Source organism: Saccopteryx leptura, chromosome 2 (assembly GCF_036850995.1).
Source record: "Saccopteryx leptura isolate mSacLep1 chromosome 2, mSacLep1_pri_phased_curated, whole genome shotgun sequence".
Taxonomy (NCBI): Eukaryota; Metazoa; Chordata; class Mammalia; order Chiroptera; family Emballonuridae; genus Saccopteryx; species Saccopteryx leptura.
The window spans coordinates 18,684,172-18,706,382 of record NC_089504.1 but is presented as its reverse complement, the minus strand read 5'-3'; the positions used below and the strand labels follow the sequence as shown (position 1 = coordinate 18,706,382).

General features: G+C 48.9%; 1 protein-coding gene across 5 annotated transcripts in view; it reads right to left on the bottom strand.

Moving 5' to 3' along the window:
* Window positions 1–22,211, bottom strand: part of ASTN2 (astrotactin 2) — a 907,524-nt gene that overhangs the window by 9,313 nt on the left and 876,000 nt on the right. For all 5 annotated transcript variants that reach the window (XM_066367319.1, XM_066367321.1, XM_066367320.1 and 2 more), the window contains 2 exons: window positions 4,156–4,256; window positions 1,937–2,120 (listed from right to left, as the gene is read on the bottom strand). In XM_066367319.1, the coding sequence (XP_066223416.1) occupies window positions 1,937–2,120; window positions 4,156–4,256 (285 nt within the window). The remainder of the gene's footprint in view (window positions 1–1,936; window positions 2,121–4,155; window positions 4,257–22,211) is intronic.

Below are 22,211 nucleotides of genomic sequence, written 5' to 3'. Positions count from 1 at the left end.
GCTTGGTTGGCAGACAGTGGCTGGCGAGTTATCCCAGTCCATTAGCAAGTGAGCTGTCCTTCCAGGGGACGTACTGTCCTGGAGGGCCATAAAGGATCCCAGAAGGTTGTAAAGACAACAAGTCAGGAGTGGAGCTCTGGGGTAGCCTCGCCCAAACCCTGAGCCCTGGGGGAAGCCCCGTAAAGAGGAATGCCTTTGTCTGTCCACGGCAGGACGACAGCCCAACCCCAGCGGCAGCTTCTGTCTGGGCCTGCCTCTCTGTCTTTTGGCTTTTATCTAAAGAAGCCTCTTGTCACGTGAAAGGGAGAAATTTACCTCCCCGGACCCCACAGAACAGATAAGGCCCGTCCCAGAGAGAGATCCCTTCCAGCCCTTGACCGCACTCTCATCTCTTCTCTCGAGGGCCTCAGATTGTTGGACGGTTATGACAGTTGTGTTGTGAAGACTCAGGGTGAGCGCTCAGGGCAGAACCAGACTCCATAACAGACTGTACCACTCTGGGCAGCTCATTTAACCCCATGGGCCTCCAATTCCTCTTCAACTATGCAAGGGGGTGGCTACCCTGCCCATTGAGTATTTCAGAAAGTCATGCAATTCTCTCTGAGGCCAGGGACGCAGTCCTGGCCTCGAGTACCACACCGTCTCCCCTGGGCTATTATTAGAACAGCCCCTAGGCCCTCGCCATCTCCCTCCTGTCTGGACCTCTCCCGTCCATGCGACCAACTGCAGTCAGAGGGAACCTTCTCTCATGAAGATCTAATCTCACCCCACCCTCACCCCCGTGAAGAAACTTGGAAACTCCCCATCACCCCAGGGAGCTAATCCAAACTCCTTATCCCTACTTAGCTGGCTTCCAGGACTGGCCCCTGCTGACGTCCCCTTTCTTATCCTCCACCATTGCTGCTCTGACTATTCAGCAATTCTTTCAGTTCCTACACACACAGTGTTCTCCAGAGTGTGGAAGGAGCTCTCCGGGGGCGGGGAAAGGACTGGAGGAGTGGCTCAAGATGGGATCACAGACCCGGTATTAAACAACCGGGAATCACACTGGGAAACACAGCTAGATTCCCTCTCCATTCTCTTCCCTTCCTTCGGATTGCTTAAAAAAAAAGTCTCTGTTTGGGACTGTGTCCTTAGTGCATCTCTAACACTCGCCAGTCTCCCTCCCTAAAGGGAGAGCGCCAGGTTCCTTCACTGGGTCACATCTATGATCTTACGCTCAAGCCGGTCACCCCACAGTCAAGCTGGTGAGCCTGTGTGCAAGCTGGCGACATTGAGGTTTCAAACCTGGGTCTTCAGCATCCCAGGCCGACACTCTATTCACTGCGCCACTGCCCGGTTGGGTGCAGCTACCATTTCATATGCTACTATATTAAGCGTCAGAAGATGGCAACTGTATCTTAGTTATGTCTGAATCCTTCATAGCTCTTAGAACAATGACGACACAGTAATTGCTGGTGACAAAAATCACGCCTTAATACATGTTGAGTTTATGAATGTTTTTAGACATGGTCGCTATTGGACTTCATTCCAGGAAAACTCAGCTTTCTTGTAGAAGAGTGGGAAGAGGCCTGGACAAGGGCTGTGACCCTGCCAACCGTGCCTCTCCAAGATCTCGGTGAGGACACATCCCCTGAAGGAGGCTGAGTTTCCCATCTCTAGGACTACAGGTGGAAGTTGCCAAGGGACGCGAGTCACCCAAGGAGCACTGATGCTTCTTCTCATCTGACATTCCAGGAGTCTCAGAAGCTACAATTCCAAGATTCTTTCTTCCTGCCCATGTCCCATCTCTATCTAGTCCCGACATGGCTAAGGTGACTGCCACCCATGTTTGTTTGATAAAGCCCATTCTCAGCCTGCGGGAGGGAAAGGGTCTAGTCCACTCAAATGACAGCAAGAAGGACTTGCCCCTCCGCTCACAGCCGTGCACTCATACCTGGGCCCCAGCTCGTCCTCGCTCCTCCAGACGAAGTCGCCGAACTTCTCGTAGTGGGAGTTGTAGTGGTGCTGGACGCGGAACAGCATGGAGGCTGAGACCTCCATCAGCATGTTGTAGGCGGTCTGCTGCTCCTTCCCACTTGTGTACCCATTGTACAGGTTGTAGATCTTGTCAGCTATCTCTGAGGGGGAAGGAGCGCAGGACGGGTCACTGGACAGGCGGGAACAGTGAGGATGGAAACATGGGAGGCACACCGTGCAGGAGTTCACATGCATGGTCTTCGGGGACAGACGGATCTTAATTCCAGCTCAATACATCATTAACTTAGCTGTGTTCAGTTTTCCTATCAACTGTGATAACAACGTCTATTCTGAGGTGCACTGTGGGGACTTAATTTAAAACTAGACGTAAAGAACTTGACACGGGGCTTAGCACAAAGTCAGTGCTCACAACTGCAAGCTTAATTGTTAACACAAGTTTTGTGCCCATAATTTAATGTAAAATTTCAAACAAGTGCAGAAGCTTAAGTAAACTGTCCTAGGCTCATCTCAACAGTCTCCTTCTATCTTCCCTCTGTCGTGTTTACAACATATTTCTGCAATAAGGTCTGATGGGTCTCCATTCAAAATCTCTCAAAGAAGCCCTGGCCAGTTGGCTCAGTGGTAGAGCATCAGCCCGGTGTGTGGAAGTCCTGGGTTCAATACCAGCCAGGGCACACAGGAGAAGCGCCCATCTGCTTCTCCACCCTTTCCCATTCTCCTTTCTCTCTCTCTCTTTATTCCCTTCTTGTAGCCAAGGCTCCACTGGAGCAAAGTTGGCCCAGGCTCTGAGGATGACTCCATGGCCTCCACCTCAGGCACTGGAATGGCTCCAGTTGCAATGGAGTGACACCCCAGATGGACAGAGCATTGCCCCCTAGAGGGCATGCCGAGTGGATCCTGGTAGGGTGCATGCGAGAGTCTGTCTCTCTGCCTCCCCGCTTCTCACTTCAGAAAAATACAAAAAAAAAATCTTTCAAAGAAAATCCAGACTCTTCTACTTGCCAATCCAGACCATTCATGCTCCTGCAGCCATTCCTACTAAATCGATGTCACTTAAATTCGTCACGGGCTGCTCTCCTGAGTAGAAAGCACATCTTTCCATCTTTGAAGACTCTGATAAAAATATATATATGTCCCCACCCCAAGTCATTGCTGACAACACAGACCTCTAGAAGAATCTGGGGGACTTGGGGTTAGGACGAGAGGAGCATTTACTTTGCATTATTTTCTACTCTGATTTGTCTTTTTCTTATTTTTTTAATGATGTAAATGTGTCATTTTATAATAGTAATAATACAATTATCAGGAAAACATCTCAAATCCTTTTGTCTTTGAGACTCAGTCGGTCAACATTTCCTCTTGTCTGCCTACACACAGAACATTTGTTATCAAGTCTTCTGTAGACACGTCTCCCCTCTCTCCCTCTGGGCCGTGACCTCCTAAAAGGTGGAGACCCTGTCTCTCCTGCATTGCTTATACAAGATCTTTTAGAAAGTACTTGCTCAACTTGGAGTGAACCACCAGGGCTTGAGCTGGCTTGAGCTACTATCATATCTTTCCCAGCCCTGATGTAGACATTGCTTGAGAATAAAGTATATGGTGGGTCTGATTGATTCTACTCTTTTAAGTGTTTTGTCTGATATTTACAACTCCACGGATCAGGAGAAGCAAAAAGGTTTACTCTTGCGTGCTAAATCTGACCGACAGTCACTCATTGTAGCTCTATGCTCAGGATTCTGAGGCCACACTGAGCTCCATGGGGAAGTGTGCTGTGATCAGCTATTGATGTCTGCACAGGCACAGAATTGAAGTGGTCTTTTAAGCACTGCCAATTTACCAGCTCCGGCACAGACTGAAATGCCGAAAGGGATTGGTTGCTAAGAAGTCTAGGCAAAGAGACCCTGGCCTTCCATCACTCCTTGGTTCTAAATCAAACCACAGACAAACTCCATAAAAGAGGAGCAAGACTGTCCACTGACAAAGATGGCATTCTGGGTTTCTTCCATGGCTGTGGTGAATTTAGCTCTATGTTCCTCCTCCTTCAGTTCCTTTCCTTTCTTCTCCCAATGCCTGTATGCGTGGGGGTGGTCAAGGGGCGCTTGTTAGTGACTGTCAGGTACAAAACTTAGAGGTAGTGTGGGAGTCTCCTGGGAACTAAAGAAACGGGTCACCTACCTTCTGCCTTGTTGTCATCCACCAGTGGACAGGCCGTCCTCAGGGTCACGGTGCTGAGCTCCGAGTGCCTCCCTCGGGTGTCCACAGCATACAGCGTGAACCTGTCGCACAGCAAGGAAACAGCGTTAGGCTGGGACTTCAGACAAGCCCTGGACAATCACTGCAAGGGGGACAACAACTCATGGCTCAGCTGTGGGTGAGAAAACTCAGGCTGCAGGAAAAGTGGCTTGAAAAAAAAAAAAAGAAGAAGAAAGAAAAGAACATTATAAAGTATTTACTGAGCACCAACTGCCTCCTGGGAACTTGAACTTAAATTCTTCATCTGCCAGTAAGCAAGCCGAGAAGGCAGGGAATTGTCACCTATATTTTGCCCGTGAGGAAGCTGAGGACTCCCAGTTAAGGAGGAACAGTGCAGTCTGAGTCCAGCGCCTGAGAAGTGAACCCCAACGTTATCCTGCACAGCTGGGCACACTCACTTCTGCATTATTTCATTCACTTATTTGACAAATACTTACTGAGCATTAACTCGGCACCAGGAGTTATTTTCTGTGCTCAGGTTATAAGGATGAGCAAGAGATTCAACTCCCTACTTGCACGAAGCTAATCAAAAAGTAAATAACATATTATGTAAGGGTAAATGTGAGAGAGACTATCACAGGATAAGGTGGAAAAGATGAATGTGGAGGCAGAGTGTAAGAGCTTCAGACAGCTGTGTCCACGAAGGCCTTCCTGAGGAGGGAAGGTGCGAGCTGAGAACTGAAGAATGGGAAGGAACTGGCAGATGGGGGGAAGGCCTGGGTGAGGAGCCATCCAGGCGGGGAGAGCAGTATGTGCAAAGGCCCTGAGGAGAGAAGGATCAATGGGCAGCTGGTGTGGCTGTAGCAAAATGACATGAGGCGGAAGATCAGTGGGGCCCCTGTGGGTCATGATAGGGAGTCTCAGAGCTCTCCTCGTTCGCAGGCATGTCCCCACCTTTCTGTGATGTCACCTGAGACTCCATGCCATACCGGGGGAAGTGGACAGAACGTGTGGCATGAAAAGGGAAGAGCCGGTACACTGTGGACCAGGTGGATGCAGGTCCAACCCAAGGCAGGCACAGGTTCCTTTCCAGAGCAGTCCCTAACTTCTGGCCTACGGTTTTAAACAAAGTCTAAGGGGCAGGGCAGATGTCCAAGAAGAGAGGAGCCTTGAAGGCCAGGAGCGGACTGAGTAGAGGGGTTGAGCATCCGAATGTCATGCTTTTGAGATGCATCCTCCTTCATCTGTCCTCAAGGACAGACGCAGCAGTGTGGCGTGGGAAGAGGGTGTCCTGGGTCCAGTAGAAGAAACTGTGATCCCAGGGGACCGCTTTCCTTTCCGCCTTCCCTAATATCTAAACGCACCTCCCAGTATGAAATGGGTGTGCCTAGGCTCTCCCGGTTGCAGCACGGTGAGCCCCGTTTGACTGCACATATTAGGCATTCCGTAAATATGAGGCGGTTGTACAACTTAGTTAATATGTACTAAGACCTTAATACGTGTCAAGCACTTTTACCTGCATTAGCACTAATTCCCCTCAAAGAGTCCTAAAAGATAGTTCCTGTTATTCTGTTTCATTTGAGCTTCACGGAGGGGAAGCAGCTTGTCCAGAACCACACAGCAATTACAGGGACTGGCGGCTCAGGCCCAGGTTTGTCTGTCTCCACAGCCCATGAATTTAAACACTGTTGGCTACGGTCTTCCGGCCAAGGGTCCATGGATATCGACTCTGTACCAGCATGATTTTATTAGGCACACGTGGCTCACCCCAGCTAGGAAGGGGCAGTGCCATTCTGTATCTTTTCATAATCACCCTTATTATCTCCATCTTTCAGAAGAGGAAACAGAAAATCAAAAAAGGTTAAGCAATTTGTCCAAAGTCACAGAGTGAGAATGTAAAGAGCTGGCACCTGTACCAGGGTTGGTCTTACTTTAAAACAGCGCCCTTTGCTCTCAGCTGCTGCCACTGCCCCTGTTCAGCCCCCACTGGCTTTGACGGTCTGAACTTGGTCATCTGCAACGGTCAGCATGGATACCGGATGGCCGATGCCCCAAAGGTTGTTTTTATAAAAGACACCGTGAATCAGAACTTCTTGGTACAAGGGTCACAGTAAACAGAAGCCAGTATCTTTATGGGGAAAAGGCCATTTGTGTGTGTGTGTGTGTGTGTGTGTGTGTGTGTGTGTGTGTGTGTAGAAATCTTTTTAAATCAGCTCAATGTCTCTCTTAAAGAACTGGGAAAGTACTTACCCCAACCCAAGAATGTGTTTCTAACTCATTGCCTGGTATTAATTCAGTTTCATTGTAATTAAGGCAGTTTGGTGGCACCAGCCTGTCTTTCCTTCCCCAGGTGACATAACAAGCAGTAGGAAGTGGACATTCTTGGCGCACAAAGGAATTCATTGACCAATCAGGCCAGGTCTGTGTCTGTGACGCCACCAACCAGGCTGGCAACATTACCATACGTGTCTGCTCCACATCCTTTGCTGCAATGAGGCACTGCTCCCAGGACCGTGACAGACCCATGGAGACACCTCCTAGCACTGCAGGAAGGTCAGCCCTGAGCCATCTGGCTGCACACGGGGTTTGGGGAAGGGGTCTAGGAGGGGCCAGGTCACCCAGAGCCCTGCTGGCACGCTGTGGGGAGCAGAGGGAGCCTTGTAGCCCCATGGGCATCCACTGAAATCGCGGCTCTGGTCCTCCCCAGCGGTATGACCTTGGGCTAGTGATTATCCTCTATGCTCCGCACTCTCCCAGTAACATCAGAAACAAGTCCCTCCTTGCAGAATTGTCAGCTCGAATGCAGGGAGCCCAGCAGCACACTGCCTGGGTGTGAGGACAGGCGTGGCTGCCTGCTCACAGGTGCTCACAGGTGCTCACAGGCGCTGGGTCACCGACGTGCATTATTCCAGGGACTCTTCACACTCTGAGTTGGGTACTGGGAATGTTTCCATTTTACTGATAAGGACATTAGTTCCAAAGATGCCAGACCACTGACCTATTATGTCATGTTAAGTAGCAATGGGGACAGGACTTAGGTGTCTCTGCCTGAACCTAAAGATTATGTTCTTAACCAGGTTGTACCACAGTCCCCCTTATCCATGGGGGCTTGTTCTGTGACTCAGTGGATGCTTGACACTGTAGATAGTACCCAACTCTATATCTACAATGTTTTTTCCTCCACATACACACCTGCCATAAGATCTTTTAGGCTATTAATTGTACTTTATGGCTTCTCCTTGGCATATCTGAATTACCAGCATGACTACTCTTGTGCTTTGGTGACATTATGAAGAAAAATAAGGGTGGCCGAAAGCAAGCATTGACATACCCTGACAGTAGATGTGACAACCGAGACGAATACTAAGTGACCCACCAGGGGGGAGCACCCACGGTGTCAGGCATCTGGGAGAGGCATGCTGCGGCCACCTCACACGCCAGTGCGCACGGGTGTCAGATATAAGTGCCGTACAGGTGAGTTAAGTTTGGGAAGGCTCGCGGAGGGACTGAAAGCAGATCACACACAAAAAGCTCCAGGATGTTAGAATAAGCGAGTGGCAACGCGGAGAGGTAGGGACGGTACTGGGTAACACTGTGTAAGCACTTAAACTGCCCACACAATGCCCCCTCTAGAACATGGCAGAGGCAGGGTCCAGACCCCAGCCTGTGGCTCCCAAAAGGTGCCAACTGCAGCTTGGGTGCTGCTCTGTCCCTGGCATGTAACCCAGTACTGTGTACGTATACAGTAGGCACTCAGTGAGCGTTTGAGTAAGTGAACAAACTTGAGCATCATCACATCTCCTTTCTCAATTTCAGCGTCTGCACCAACAACACAGGAATGGCCTGACCAGGCGGTGGCGCAGTGGAAAGAGCATTGGACTGGGACACAGAGGACCCAGGTTCAAAACCTCGAGGTCGCCAGGGCTCATCTGGTTTGAGCAAGGCTCACCAGCTTGAGCCCAAGGTCACTGGCTCGAACAAGGGATCACTCGCTCTGCTGTAGCCTCCCACCCCTGGTCAAGGCACATATGAGAAAGCAATCAATGAACAACGAAGGTGCCGCAACGAAGAACTGATGCTTCTCAGCTCTCTCCCTTCCTGTCTGTCTGTCCTTATCTGTCCCTCTCTCTGATTCAGTCTCTGTCACAATAACAAAAACAAACAAACAAAAAACACAGGAACGACTGCAGAGAGGTGCACGGCCACCTCGGAAGCACATGGAGCACACGAGACATGGCTTGTGAGCTGCAGATTGTTATATAAACCGTGTAAGAGCGCTTATCTGTGTACAGTGTGCATTCGGAAAAGGCTTCCTTGGAGTGGAAGAGAAGGGGATGCATTTCAACTGTCAGAAACACAAAAGGCCGTAGTGAATGGAACAAAATATGTGAATGAGCCTCAAAACGTGAGGAGGTGGACATTTCTTTTTTAAATGCTGCTTTCCCATTGGCTACTTAGGTTTCCATGGTGCTACTGCAACACATGTCCTCCACCAAGAGGGTCCAGGGTCACCTCTCTGCTTCACCAAGCAGCATGACTCACGGTATCCTGGGAAGTAGTACTAGGTTTTCAGGTTACAAAACCTGGGTAGAATCCTTACTTTCCTGGTTACTGGTTGAGCATCCTTTGGGAAGTCACCTCACCTTCTCTGAGACTCTGTCTCGGCACCTGTCCACCAGGGTGAAATTATCCACAGTTCCTGAGCTGGGGATCGGGACTCAGTGATATAATGATCACAGCAGGCCTGGTTCAGTCTTGCCCCCTGAAAGGTAGCTCCTATTTGTGTTATTAGAGTAACCAAACATGTCAGTGGAGGCCTCAGGACGGAAAAGGCTTCAGGCCACCCTGCCGGTGGGGGCGGAGGAGTGGAGAAAGAGGAAGATGTCAACCTCACAGTCCCGGGTCAAAAGTCACAAGGTCATACGCTTTCTGCCTGTCTCAGCTGTAATTGTAGAACTGTTCCAGGGACACATCTGAAAGCTGTTAGGGGACCAGGCAGGGCCTTGAGAGGGGGGAGCTCTTTGTGAGGGGAATAGCATGGCGGCCCCTGACGCGGAGCAGGGAGAGGGAGAGGGAGAGACCGAGAGGCAGACCCATCTACATGTCCACAGAGCAGAGTGGAAGGGGGAGGGCTACTGAGGGAGGGCACAGTCAGACCTCTGGTTCCTCCGGAGACCAAGGAGGGTGCCAGCGACCTTCTGCCCGGTTCTTCCGTCTGCTTTCTGCCCACTGAGGCAGGCCGAGAGCCTCTGAAATTTGCACGAGAACTCCTGAGCCATCACCAGACCCCATATCCTCATGCTACAGGTGGGGAAACTGAGGCCCCAGAGAAAACAGACTTGATCAAGGACCCCCGGGCAATAAGATCAGAATAAAGACACGGGCTTTCCTGACTCCTCCTTGTGTTTCATCTGTACATCCCCCCCTCCCGCTTCTTGTACAGCTGCCAGCTTTGACCCAGCTGCACCTGGGGTGCTTTCATTAGAAAAGAGGTGTTCCGAGGAGGAAGTGGGATGGCGTACTCAGGCACCTGGAGCTGCGGGCTCGAATCCTGGCTATTTTTTCCTCTGACCAAATGCTGCCCAAAGTGCTGGAAACCCGAGTCCCTGTCGCAGCCTCCCCACAGACTGTGGGCTGTGAGGTCCCCGGTGCCTGAAGCAACATGGCCTTCGTGTACTGGGATTTCAACGCACGTGGGGAAGTGCCTTGGGATTGACTGTTCGTTGGCAAAGTATTTCTCAGTGTTTCCCCGACACCCTGGGGACTAAGGGGCCCTTAGTGCCGCTTCTTGATGTTCATTCACTGAACAGCATTCTACCATTGAGTCGCAAGTGAACTCTGGCCACAGATCTAGCCTTGTTGACCAATCCGCTTCCATCTCTGGTTCACAGTAGGACCGTATCCAGCGGCTAATGAGTCCAGAACTGGATCCCCCCCCGCACCCCCCCCCCCCGCTCTTTGCCTTTGCACATGCTATGTACTCCTGTCTGGATCACTCTTCCCCTCCTCCCTGCTCTTTGCCTTTGCACATGCTGTGGACCCCTGTCTGGACCCCCCCCCTCCCCACTCTTTGCCTTTGCACATGCTGTGTACCCCTGTCTGGACCCCCCCTCCCCACTCTTTGCCTTTGCACATGCTGTGTACCCCTGTCTGGATCACTCTTCCCCTCCTCCCCGCTCTTTGCCTTTGCACATGCTATGTACCCCTGTCTGGATCCCCCCTCCTCCCCGCTCTTTGCCTTTGCACATGCTATGTACCCCTGTCTGGATCCCCCACTCCTCCCCGCTCTTTGCCTTTGCACATGCTATGGACCCCTGTCTGGATCCCCCACTCCTCCCCGCTCTTTGCCTTTGCACATGCTATGGACCCCTGTCTGGATCACTCTTCCCCTCCTCCCCCTTGACCCTCTTCACCTGGCCCCGGAAGCAGCAGCCAAACCTCATCTCCTCTGGAAAACCCTTCTCCCGGCAGGAAAGCCTGTTACAGTGCCTGTCTCGCAGGTAGGTCAGTGCCCACACTCCTCTCTCCTGCCCCCAGGAGTACGTGAGGATCGTCGGGAGCAGAATATGGCTCTGGCCATCTTTAACCACCTACACCTGGTGCTCAGCTACCTAAACCACGAGGTGCCCAGCGAATACTTCCCAGAATGAATGGCAGACTGACTGGACGACTCCGTCAACTATGAGGAAATAGTTCTCTTGTCTGAAAATCCATTTTTCCATCTGTAAAATGAACAAAACGTGAATAGATCCGAGGCTCATGACAGGACAGAAGAACGGAATGGCCCGGCTTTGGGATTAGGCGATTTGGTTTGAACTCCTGGCTCCCGATGCCGTGTGAGGCCTTGCCTCCATTTGCTCATCTGTAAAATAGGAATCATGATATTAAATCCCCCTGGATAGGGTCATTTTGAGAGTAAGTGAACTGTGGTACGGAAGGGTTCACCATGATGCCCGGTGTGTGCTGGCACTCCGTGAGAGATCGCCGTGGGTTTTATCCTCAACAGTATTATTATGATGCGTCGGCCCATGGCTCTGAGCCCCCCTCCCCCAGCCACACACACTCCCAGGGTACTTGTCCTAGTAAAGATCAGAGGAGGGTAGGTGGAGAGGAAGCTGTTGTTGGTCCCATCCCAGACCCCCAGACCCCCTCCCAGCAGGGGTGAGAGAATGAAACTGAGAAGTTAATTGGCGGTGAGAGCTTCTCACGGATCTGACAGGGGGTAAGAGCGGGGACAGAGCCCCAGAGGCCCGCATCAGGACCAGGTCCCCGGGAGAGCGGGGGAATGCGTTTGAAGTCTCTGGGCCAACGCCTGCCCTTCCCCAGCCGCCACACGGTTGAGGCATTCTGGGGAGGCCAAAGTCTCCTCGCCGATTTGAAGGGAAACAGATGTTTCCAGGCCAGAAGCCCTGGTCTTGTAAAATGCTAACTTCCCGTTAGTTCGCTGCCCCCTCCCCTCCCCTCCAACAGCCATCGCACCCCCCCCCCCGCCCCCGCCGCCGCCATTCGCAGCAAAACGTGGCAGCTGCCACGCTGGGTCTGAGCAGCTGGCTGGCCGGGGCTCCTAACTGCCCCTCTGCGGGGCTCAGTCTCCCGTCTCCACAGCGAGGACAGGAATCCAGGTCACCCCTCAGGGGCAGGCTGGACCTACTCTTCTAGGGACTGGGCTTTGGCCTCTGGGAGCGACGGTGTCATCCGGATCTTTCTCTGTTGCAGTGTACGGCAAAGAGCATGGGGTCCATAGCAGACTGCTCCAGCTTCGAATCTCAACCCTCTCAACTACCGGGCAAGCAGCCACTCAACCACTGGGCCTTGGTTTCCTCACCTGCAAAGTGGAAGCAACGGTTCCCTCCCAGAGAATCAGATCAGCATTCAACCCCCCCCCCCACCACCCTTATTTTAGGTTTCTTATGAACAAAACTGAGCATCACCCCTCTTCCCTTTGAACTACCCATGGTGCACAGAACAGTCTGGACCCCGAGCAGGTGTGTCATATCAATTGTTAGCGGCAGAACTCACTAGACTCCCGGCAGGCCACGGACGCGGGTTCCTCAGCCAGCTCTGCGCAGGGAGCAGGACGAACATTCCCATTCCATGCGGGGCGCGGGGTGTGGGGTCAGCCTTCGGGGCCTGCCTACCCAAGTTCAAAAGCCGGTTCTACAACCTACTATCTTTACGACCTTGGGCAAGGTAATTAATCTCTCTGTTCTTCGGTGTTTCTTGTCTTTAAACAATGAATGGAACTATTACCACCTCAAATGGATAAAGTATTTAAAACCGTAGGTGACACATGGTGAATGCTAAGTGAGCTGTTTGCCGTTATCCAATGTGTATGTGTGTTTAAATTGTTAATGTCGTCTATAATGGTTTCAAAATGAACTCCTCCCCAAATTCTTCGACATTGCTCCCATTGAGAGGCAGAGGTCCTATGTCCCTTCACCTTGACCGTGGGCAGGTTCACGAGCACTCCGAGAGAGCACAGCGGAAGAGGCGCGGGGTGGAGCCTGGGTCATAAAGGGCTCTGCGACTTTCACCTCACTCGCTGAAATATTCTCACTTGGAGCCCTGAGCCTCCATGCAAGACGCACCTTAGCGTGAGGAAGCCAGGCCACGTGGAAAAGCTGCTTCCGGGACCTCAGCAGTCGCGGCGTGCAGGCGGTGCCAGCCCAGGCTCCAGACGGAGGCATCAAGGGGCCGTCGGGTCATTTCTCCCCAAGTGGTTAAGTCAACTCCCAACTTTTAAAACCTTGAAACTGAGGCCCTGGACTTCATGGAGCAAAGACAGCCCGACCTGCTGTGCCCTATTTGAATGTTGGACCCACAGAATCTATCAGCATAATCAAGCGGGTGTTTTTGAGACACTAAAATTTAAGGTCATTCGTTATGTCATCGATAGCAGCAGCCGTAACAACTTCCGAGCATCTAGAGCAGGGGTCCGCAAACTGTGGTGCACAGGCCAAATCCGGTCTGCTGCCTGTTTTTTTTTTTTTATAAATAATGTCTGAATAGACCACTGCCACACTCATTCACTTAAAATGTATTTTCTGGGGATGCTTTCACACGAGCGCAGGGTTGAGTAATTGCAACAGAGACCATATGGCCCCCGAGGCCTAAAATATTTGTGATCTAGGCTTCTAGAGAAAAGTCTGTTGACCTTGATCTAGAGTTTTGACAGTTCGTAACATAAAATCATTTGCTTACTTTAGCTCCCTTGATCCCATGGTTAGAAATCAGTCCTGTTTCACACATAGGCTCAGTGGGTTCAGGTGACTCTCCAAGGTCACACGGGTCCAACGCCAGGATTGCCTGCTGAAGGTCTGAACTCCCACTTGGGTCCAGGCGCTGAACAAGCCGCGTGGCCTTGGGCAAGTACGACCGGGCTCTGCCCTGGGGTTCCCAGCCCGTGAAATGAGGGCGCGGGGTGGGACGGGACAGACTGGCTGCTGGAATCCAGATGTGCAAAGTTTACCCCAGCTGGGCGCAGGCCACCAGGCAAAACATCCCTCTCCTCCTTTCGTCCCCGAGTGTCACAGTGAGCCTTGAGAAAGGACAGCCGGGGGTTCCATTGGATCCCTGCCTTGTCCACAGGCAGCCCGCCCACCTCCCCAGCACCAGAAAGGACCCTCTCGTCTCCAGCTCAGGCTGACAACCAACCAGGCTCTCTACCAACGTAAATACTGAAGTCCAGCGCCCAGCACAGAGAAACTGCCGTGGTGTGAAGGGCTCCAGTCCTGGTGTCTACTTTGAACACAACCCCGTCTGAGGCTTGGTTGGGCGACCCTTCCTGGAACAAAGGTGTGAGGCAGTCTGAGGTTGGACTCTAGACACCAGCTCCCCCCACCTGCACCCAACTTCAACTCCTCCAAGTTCACGAGCTAACAGGTGACAGGTTGGGGTGGAGATGGCAGCACAGAGAGCTCAGGGCAGGGGGCCAGTCTGAAATCGATGCTGGTGCCAAGCTCGGGCGGAGGCTACAGCAATCTAGAACCAGTGCTAGACATCCACTGCTCTGCCTACCAAAGTCCCTGTCGAAACGCAATGGGATATGAGCATTACCCTGAAACTCACAGTGCCAGGAACACCAGGACTCAGAAATGGATGATGACCATACTGGCATTTAAAATTAAATAAACATAAACTGCTTTACAATTAAAGCATGCTGAGAATCCCTCCAAGACCTGGCTGAGGGTGAGCGACTATCACGGCAGCTCCACTCCAGGTGGGTCTCACAGGGGCATTCGGGGAGCTCACGGCAGAACAGGGAGAGGGCCAAGTGAACACAGAATGGGGGGCAGCGCTACGAGCACTGCAAGAACCATTTATCACGGCCCCTCCCCAAGTCAGCTTCAGGTGTGGCCCTTCCTCCTTCTTTAAAATACCAGACTGAGCCCTGGACAGGCAGGCCACCTGGACTCCTTGTCAGCTGTACCCCGCAGGGAATGACAACGACCTACAAGAATCTCATGTTTTCCTATTAAGAAAAAATGGTAACAATCTTTACCCCTCCCCACCCTAAAAGGCTCAGAGGAGTAAACATGGCAAGGGATTTTAATATGCAAATACTATGCAAATGACCTGTCGGAGCCCAGCTGCTTACCTGTTAAGTACAACAGGACCCCTCTTGAAAGAAAATCCAGGTTGACACTGGACTTGGCTTCACAGCAGTTCTTGTTCTTCCTTTTCTTCTTCGGTGGCCCTTCCTCTTCTCCTCTTTATTTTCAGGGAATGGGTCACATGGTAACACATAGTGGGACTGACCCTAGTTCTTAGTCGGAGGCTGTTCATCTTTTGATAGGGTTTTTCAGGGTAAAGCAGACATACACTAATTCTATGGTTTCAAGTCCTCATGGAATGCTGGATTATTCTAATTCAATTTATAGTCCTGGGACCTTCAGAGCAACTTCTGGTGTTTTCTTATACCTTTATTGTATACTGAACAGACTCCTTGAAACTCAGTTTTTTAAAAAGCCCAGTAATTTCTTAAGTGACTTAAGTTATAGAAATGTTTTGCAGGAAAACATAACTTGGAAGTATGTTGAATTAAAAGACCGAGTACATGATCTGTAGGTTTAATCTTGCTGTTAACAAGCGACGTGGCTGCGGCCAGCCTGTGTGGTCTCTCTGTGCCTCAGGTGCCCATCAACTACCCCACGGGGATGCTGTGAGGACCAAACGGTCATGCTGGATGCAGAAGTGCCTTAGAGATGCCATTCACCTTTCCCGGGCACTCTCTCGGTATCGGACGCAGTCCTGGGAGCTCTTATACAGGCGTCCCCTGTTCTCTCTACAGCTGCCTAAGGGGGGGGGGTGTATTATTAAATCCACTTTACAAGGAGGCTAGTGAGCCATGGAAATTTGAATTGAATTTCCAAAGACGGCACAGATCCAGTTCAGCCAGGCACAGGCATAGGTCTCCTAACTCAAAGTCCAGTGCTGTTTCCAAATAGATAGAATTATTAAGTATTCATGGGTCCCAATGGGGTCTTGAGTCACAGTTCAGAGGAGGCAAATTCATTAGGAGGATGAACCCTATGTTCCCAACTTTTGATAAGAAGCATTCTTAGTGCAGGAACACCATCACCCGTCACCCCTTTTCAACACCGACATTTCCAACAGCTGAAGTCTTTCTCTTCTCACAGGGTGCCTTTCAAGATTGCATTTTGCCGAAGCCAAGTCCAGAGGACAGGCGGCCCAGCAGAGGCCATCAGCTTGGACTGACTCTTGGACGTTAAATTGGGGAACATGACCGGCAGGGTGATTCCTATTTACTTCAAGCTAAGCTCAGTCTCCATCTTTGAGGTGAGCTGAGCTTTTCCAGTGGGTGGAGGGGCAGAGGGTGTGGGGAGTGAGAAAGAACAAGCCCGGCATTCGAAGTCAGAAGGGCTCAGTTTGTATCCTGTCTGTGTTTCTTATTCCTATTGTCTCTGAGAGCCTCAGTTTCCATATCTGTGAACTGAAGTTAACAATACTCGACTCACAAGATCATTGTAAGAAAGAACATGGAAAATACCTGGAACAATGCTTTGCACAGTAAATGTTATCTTGCTTATCTGGCTTTTTCATGGTACCCAAGTAAGATAAAGTAGGGACAATGATTTCTGGGCCAAGGCAACACTCCTGTAGGGTGTTATATAAGCAATAAAGCCACTGTATTTCATAAGATCTGGTTAGAGCTTCAGGTCAGCCACTGGATATGTAGGCAAGTCACACCAAGTGTCTGAGCCTGTCTCTTCATCTGCTACATTTTGACAATACCTGGTGCTCTCAGTAGTAGTATGAGAATTAGTGAACCACTGGTGGAGATGGGTCTGAACCCTGAGCTGCCCTGGCTTTGTCCTTGATCAACACTATGGCCTTGGGTGAAGTCCTTCTGCACAGACCTTGCTTTCTTTCCCTATAAAACAATGGGCCATCAGATGTCTTTACCAGTGATTCCACCAAATGTTAACACCAACCCTTCACAAACGCTGTCAAGAAAAATAAAATTGTATGAAGCCAGTATGACTCTGATACCAAAACCAGACAAAGACACCACAAGGAAAGCCCAATATCTCTTATACATATAGACACAACAAGCTACTAACAAAATCCAATAACATATTTTTAAAAATTATATGCTATGACTAAGTAGTCCCATAAAAGCAAGATTTAGCATATAAAAGTCAAACAGTATAATACATTGTATTAATAGAATAAAAGACAAAAAGTACATGATCATCTATGTAGACAAAGAAAAGGCTTTCACAAAACCCAACACCCTTTCATGATAAAAAAAACATTCAATAAACTATAAATAAATAAAGGGACTTGTCCAAACTTGAAAGGGCACCTGAGGAGAACCCGTAGCTAAAATCACACCTATTGATAAAGGCTGAAGGCTTCCTGAAAGATCAGGAGTAGCCTAGGATGTCCATTTTCACTATTTCTCTTCAACATTATACTGACGGTCTAGCAGAGCAATTAAACAAGGAAGAGAAATAAAGCCATCCAGGTAGTAAAGGAAAGTGTAAAACGATCTCTCTTTCCAGATGACATGATCTTGTATATAGAAAAACAATGGAATTCACAACAATAAGAATTGACAAAAGTTAATTGCATTTCAATGTACTAGCAATCAACCATCAAGAGATAAAATTAAGAAATAATTACATTTACTATAGCATCAAATGAATGAAACACTTATGAATAAATTTAATAGAAGGAGTTTAAGACACACTAAAAACTACAAAACATCATTGAAGCCTTAACATTGTTAAAATGGAAATAATCTCAAATTAATTTATAGATTCAATACAATCCTTATCAAAATTCTAGCTTCTCGCCCCTCCCCCAGAAATTGACAAGCTACTCCAAAATCATCTTGGAAAAACACAAAATTGGAAGACTCACACATCCTGATTTCAAAACTTGCTACAAAATTACCATAATCAATATTGTCTGATATTGATATAGGAATAGATATACCCATCTGCTTCTCCACCCCTCCCCCTCTCCTTCCTCTCTGTTTTTCTGTTCCCCTCCTGCAGCCAAGGCTCCATTGGAGCAAAGTTGGCCCGGGTGCTGAGGATGGCTCCGTGGCCTCTGTCTCAGGCGCTAGAATGGCTCTGGTTGCAACAGAGCAACGCCCCAGAGGGGCAGAGCATTGCCCCCTGGTGGGCATGCCGGGTGGATCCCGGTCAGGCACATGCAGGAGTCTGTCTGACTGCCTCCCTGTTTCCAACTTCAGAAAAAATACAAAAAAAAAAAAAAGGATATAAATCAATGGAGTAAAACTGAGAGTCCAGAAATAAACTCATACATTTATGAGCAACTCATTTTCACCAAGAGTGCTAAAACAATTCCATGGGGAAAGAACATCTCTTTAAAAATTCTATTCCTAGGTATGCACCCAAGAGAATTGAAAACCTATGTCCATTAGAAAAATCCGTACCCAAATTTTCATAGCTGCTTTATTTTTAATAGCTCCAAACTGGAAAACAACTCAGATGTCCATCAACTGATGAAACTGATGAATGGATGAAGATATTGTTGTATTTCTATACAATTGAATATTATTCAACCGCGAAAAGGAATACAGTCCTTATTCACACTACAATGTCACTGAAACTTGAAAACATTATGTTAAGTGAAATAATCCAGACTGAAAAGACCATATATTGTATGATTCCCATTAATATGAAATGTCCACAACCGGTAAATTCCTAGAGACAGGAAGTAGATTAGTGGTGGCCAGGCTGGGAGGCAGGGGGCAATGGTAGTGACTGCTAATGAGTATGGAGTTGCTTTTTCAGATGATTAAAATGTTCTGGAATTAATTGTGATGGTTTCACAGCTTTGTGAATATCCTATAATTCACTGAGTTGTATACTTTAAATAGGTGAATTTCATGGTATGTGAATTAGTTCTAAAATAAATAAATAGATAAATAAGTTTAAAGTTCCATTAAAAAAAAACACAACAATGTCAGTTTAGAAGGATCCTGCTTCCATAATGTAACCATGGCAAGAATTTGGTGCCTGGGTCTCTTACATCTGTAACTTCCTGAATGCTGAGTTTGAACACCTTCGGCCCCACCCCTTGTCCCATATGTGTTCATGTAAGAAGAAAAGTTTACTTAAAGGGAAAACAGGGGACCTCTGGTGGGTGGTTATGGCTCTGATTCATCTGTAAAGGGAGAAGTCTGAGGACTGCAGCAGAACTGCTCTGAACCTCAGTACGAAGCAGAGCTTAGGGGCACAGTTGTGTTTGAATGTCATCTCTGTTACTTATGCGCTGTGTGTCACTGGGTTAAGCACTTGACCTCCTCTGGCCTCAGTTTCCTTGTCAATAAAACAAACAGCGCCACCTGCCTCACAGGGTGGCTAGGATTTCTCAGAGTAGAGAATAGATATGTTTTACCCACATTCTTGACAGATAATAACAGCTCAACCCATGGTGAGAATGACTGTTTCTAATGATCCTCACCTGAATTTTCTATCTCTTCGATAGACAAAAATAAACAACTGTTTCCAATACAGCGTGGCTTCACTCTGAACCTTTGGCATGTTCCCCACAAGCTGCATGGACATTTCTCTGCCTGGGCTGTTCTCTCTCCAGCTCCTTCCCTCACCTCCTTGAACTCCGAGCCCAGGCTCTCTTCTCAGTAAGGTTCCCTCTGAAATTTCAACTATGTCCCACCTGCTACACCTAGAAGTGTATTAGAACACCATGGACCCAGCTCTACTTTTTGTTTTTAATATTTATGATCTTCAAATGTATAATATTCTTATTATAGTTTGTTTGTCATTCCCTCTTGAGTGTAAAATTCACAATAACAAAGAGTTATTCTACACTGCTCACAGAAGGTAGGGGATATTTTATCTATCGCTTCATATTCATTTTGAAACATCCCCTAATTTTTGTGAGCAGTGTATTTTATTTTATTATTATTTTTGTGTGTGTGACAGAAACAGAGAGACAGAGAGAAGGACAGATAAGGACAGACAAATAGGAAGGGAGAGAGATGAGAAGCACCAATTCTTTGTTGTGGCTCCTTAGTCTCCTTGGTTGTCCATTGATTGCTTTTCCATATGTGCCATGACAGGGGGACTGCAGGAGAGCAAGTGGCCCCTTGCTCAAGCCAGTGACCTTGGGCTTCAAGCCAGCAACATTTAGGCTCAAGCCAGTGACCATGGAGTCATGTCTATGATCCCATGCTCAAGCCAGTGACTCTGCGCTCAAGCTGGATGAGCCCACACTCAAGCCAGCGACCTCGGGGTTTCAAATCTGGGTCCTCTGTGTCTGAGGCTCTATCCACTGTGCCACCACCGGGTCAGGTGTGAGCAGTATATTTTATTCACAAATAAATCCCTAGTGGCAAAAACCGTGCTGGATCACATGGCAAGTCTTCAATAAATACTGAATAAACAAAGATAAAGATATAAATACAGATATAAAATGTCCATGTGTCTGCACATATGTATGTGTATGCATGTGCGTGCATGTGTGCGTGTGTGTGGACTATGGGTAGAATGTAAGTAATAACATGTGCATTGCTTAGGGCAGGGCTGGATTCTTTTTCCCACACTCAGCACGGGACAGCTGGGGATTGGACGAAGTGGAGAAAGAGGAGGAGAAGAAGGATTATGGTTTTCACAGGCTCAAAGACTCAGGGAGGCTCATCCTCTGAGTGTATTTCAACAGCTGTGTGCATTTCTAGAAATCTATGTGTGCCCACGTGCCTTGCGTGCAGCCATTATTAAAGCAGGTGCAACTCAGCAACCCTATGTACCAGTGGACACTACATGAGAAGAGCTTAAAAGGCAATATAAAAACACGGATCCTGACTCTCAAGGGACTCCTGATTTACTTAACCGACAACATATATCAACCTACCCTTCTCGTGTATACATATCATCTTTGCCGATCAATGCACTATATGTTATCTTAAGCTTTACAACAATCTTAAGTTGTAGATCATATATTATGTATATTTATGGATAAAGAAATAGAGTCTGAGAGAAAGGAAAGGAGACCCCTGAGTCACATGGGTAGTCAGTTGCAGAGCGGGTTCAATCACAGAGCCGACCTGACCACACGTCTGCATTCCCTGTATGATAGATACTGTTCCCCCGCCACGAATTAACAACACTTCAGTCCTAACTCCAAAGACACTGGAACAGAAAAGATGTGTCTATTTGAACCAACAGTGGACAAGGGAGGACAGGAAGTTGGGCACTGGTAAGACTCCTCAGAGAAGGTGGAAGGGGGTTTGCAAAGTCTTTCCCTAGGTGAGAACTGGGAGCCGTTCCCCTCACCAACTTAGGAAGCCTGAAGTAATCGAGGTCAAGTTAAATGGGACACAGAGTATGACTTCAAGTTCGACCCTCCAACCCAGGCTGTGAGTAACAGGTTAATGATGATGACAGCACACTGGACTTGGTCTTCGATATCTCAGCAGGGTTCCCAGCCGAGAGGGGCACTGCAGAGGAGCGGGAAGCCGCTGCCCAAAAAGTAGTCTTGTCAAGTAGCTCATTCAACCTTTGCTTTAAATATGGCTCAGAGAGGCCAGTCAACCTGTCCCAGATCACACAGTAAGTTCAAAGCATATCCAGGATTTGAACCCAGGCCCCTACCTCCGAGGCAGGATGCTGTATAGACCTTAAGCACTGTGAGCAGATACACAGTAAGGACTAAGAACAGTACCAGGTGGGGTGCCCTTTCCCAGAAGTCATGAGCTGTCGATGGGGACCCTGAGAGTTTCTATACTGGGCACTTCTTGCTCTGTTTTCAATTTTTTCTTCTCCTCTCATTCCTTTGATGCTTGCTCTCTGGGCTACCATGTCCCCTTCTATGCTTACCCATAGAACTCCACTTCCCACTTCTTCCTGCCAGCCACTGTGTCTGGTAAGTACGTGGTGGACACTATAGATGCTACAGGCTGGACCCCTGTTTTCTCAAGGAACTTCCAAGGGCGGTGCCTCCCCAGCCCTCCTGGGGCGTGGTGCACGCTGCAGAGACAGGCTCAGAGGCTGGCCCTTCCTCTGGAAGGACACCTGGCCGAAACACAGTAGAGTACAGGAATCCAACCCCGGTCTGCCTGCCTCCTCCCCACCACGCTGGCCCTCTTTGCTCCGGCCAGCAGGTCTGATCACTGCTGTGAACTCGGGTGACCCCACATAGCCTTTGTCTGATATCTCAGAGCCATGCCTGCCATCCGGCTCCCTTTGCCCCATGAAGATAAGCCTCTCTGGTTGAATGGACACACTGGCCTTGGCAACCTTGAGCTACCAGAGTAAGGGCAACGGGCTGGCTGGGCACAGTTGGGGCATCCGGTCCTGATAAGACCTCGCCACGGCTGGACAAGCTCTCAGAGACGTAAGACTTTGCGTAAGCAAGAGATTGGAAGAATACATTATTATAATATTTATTTATACTCTTACAAGTATTGACATAAAAGAGAGGCGGGGGAAGGTTCCCCAGGAGAGATAAGACCCAGTGGGACTTTCTGTGCCCGGCTTTTAAATATTGGGTTGTTACAGAAATTAAATAAATATTAA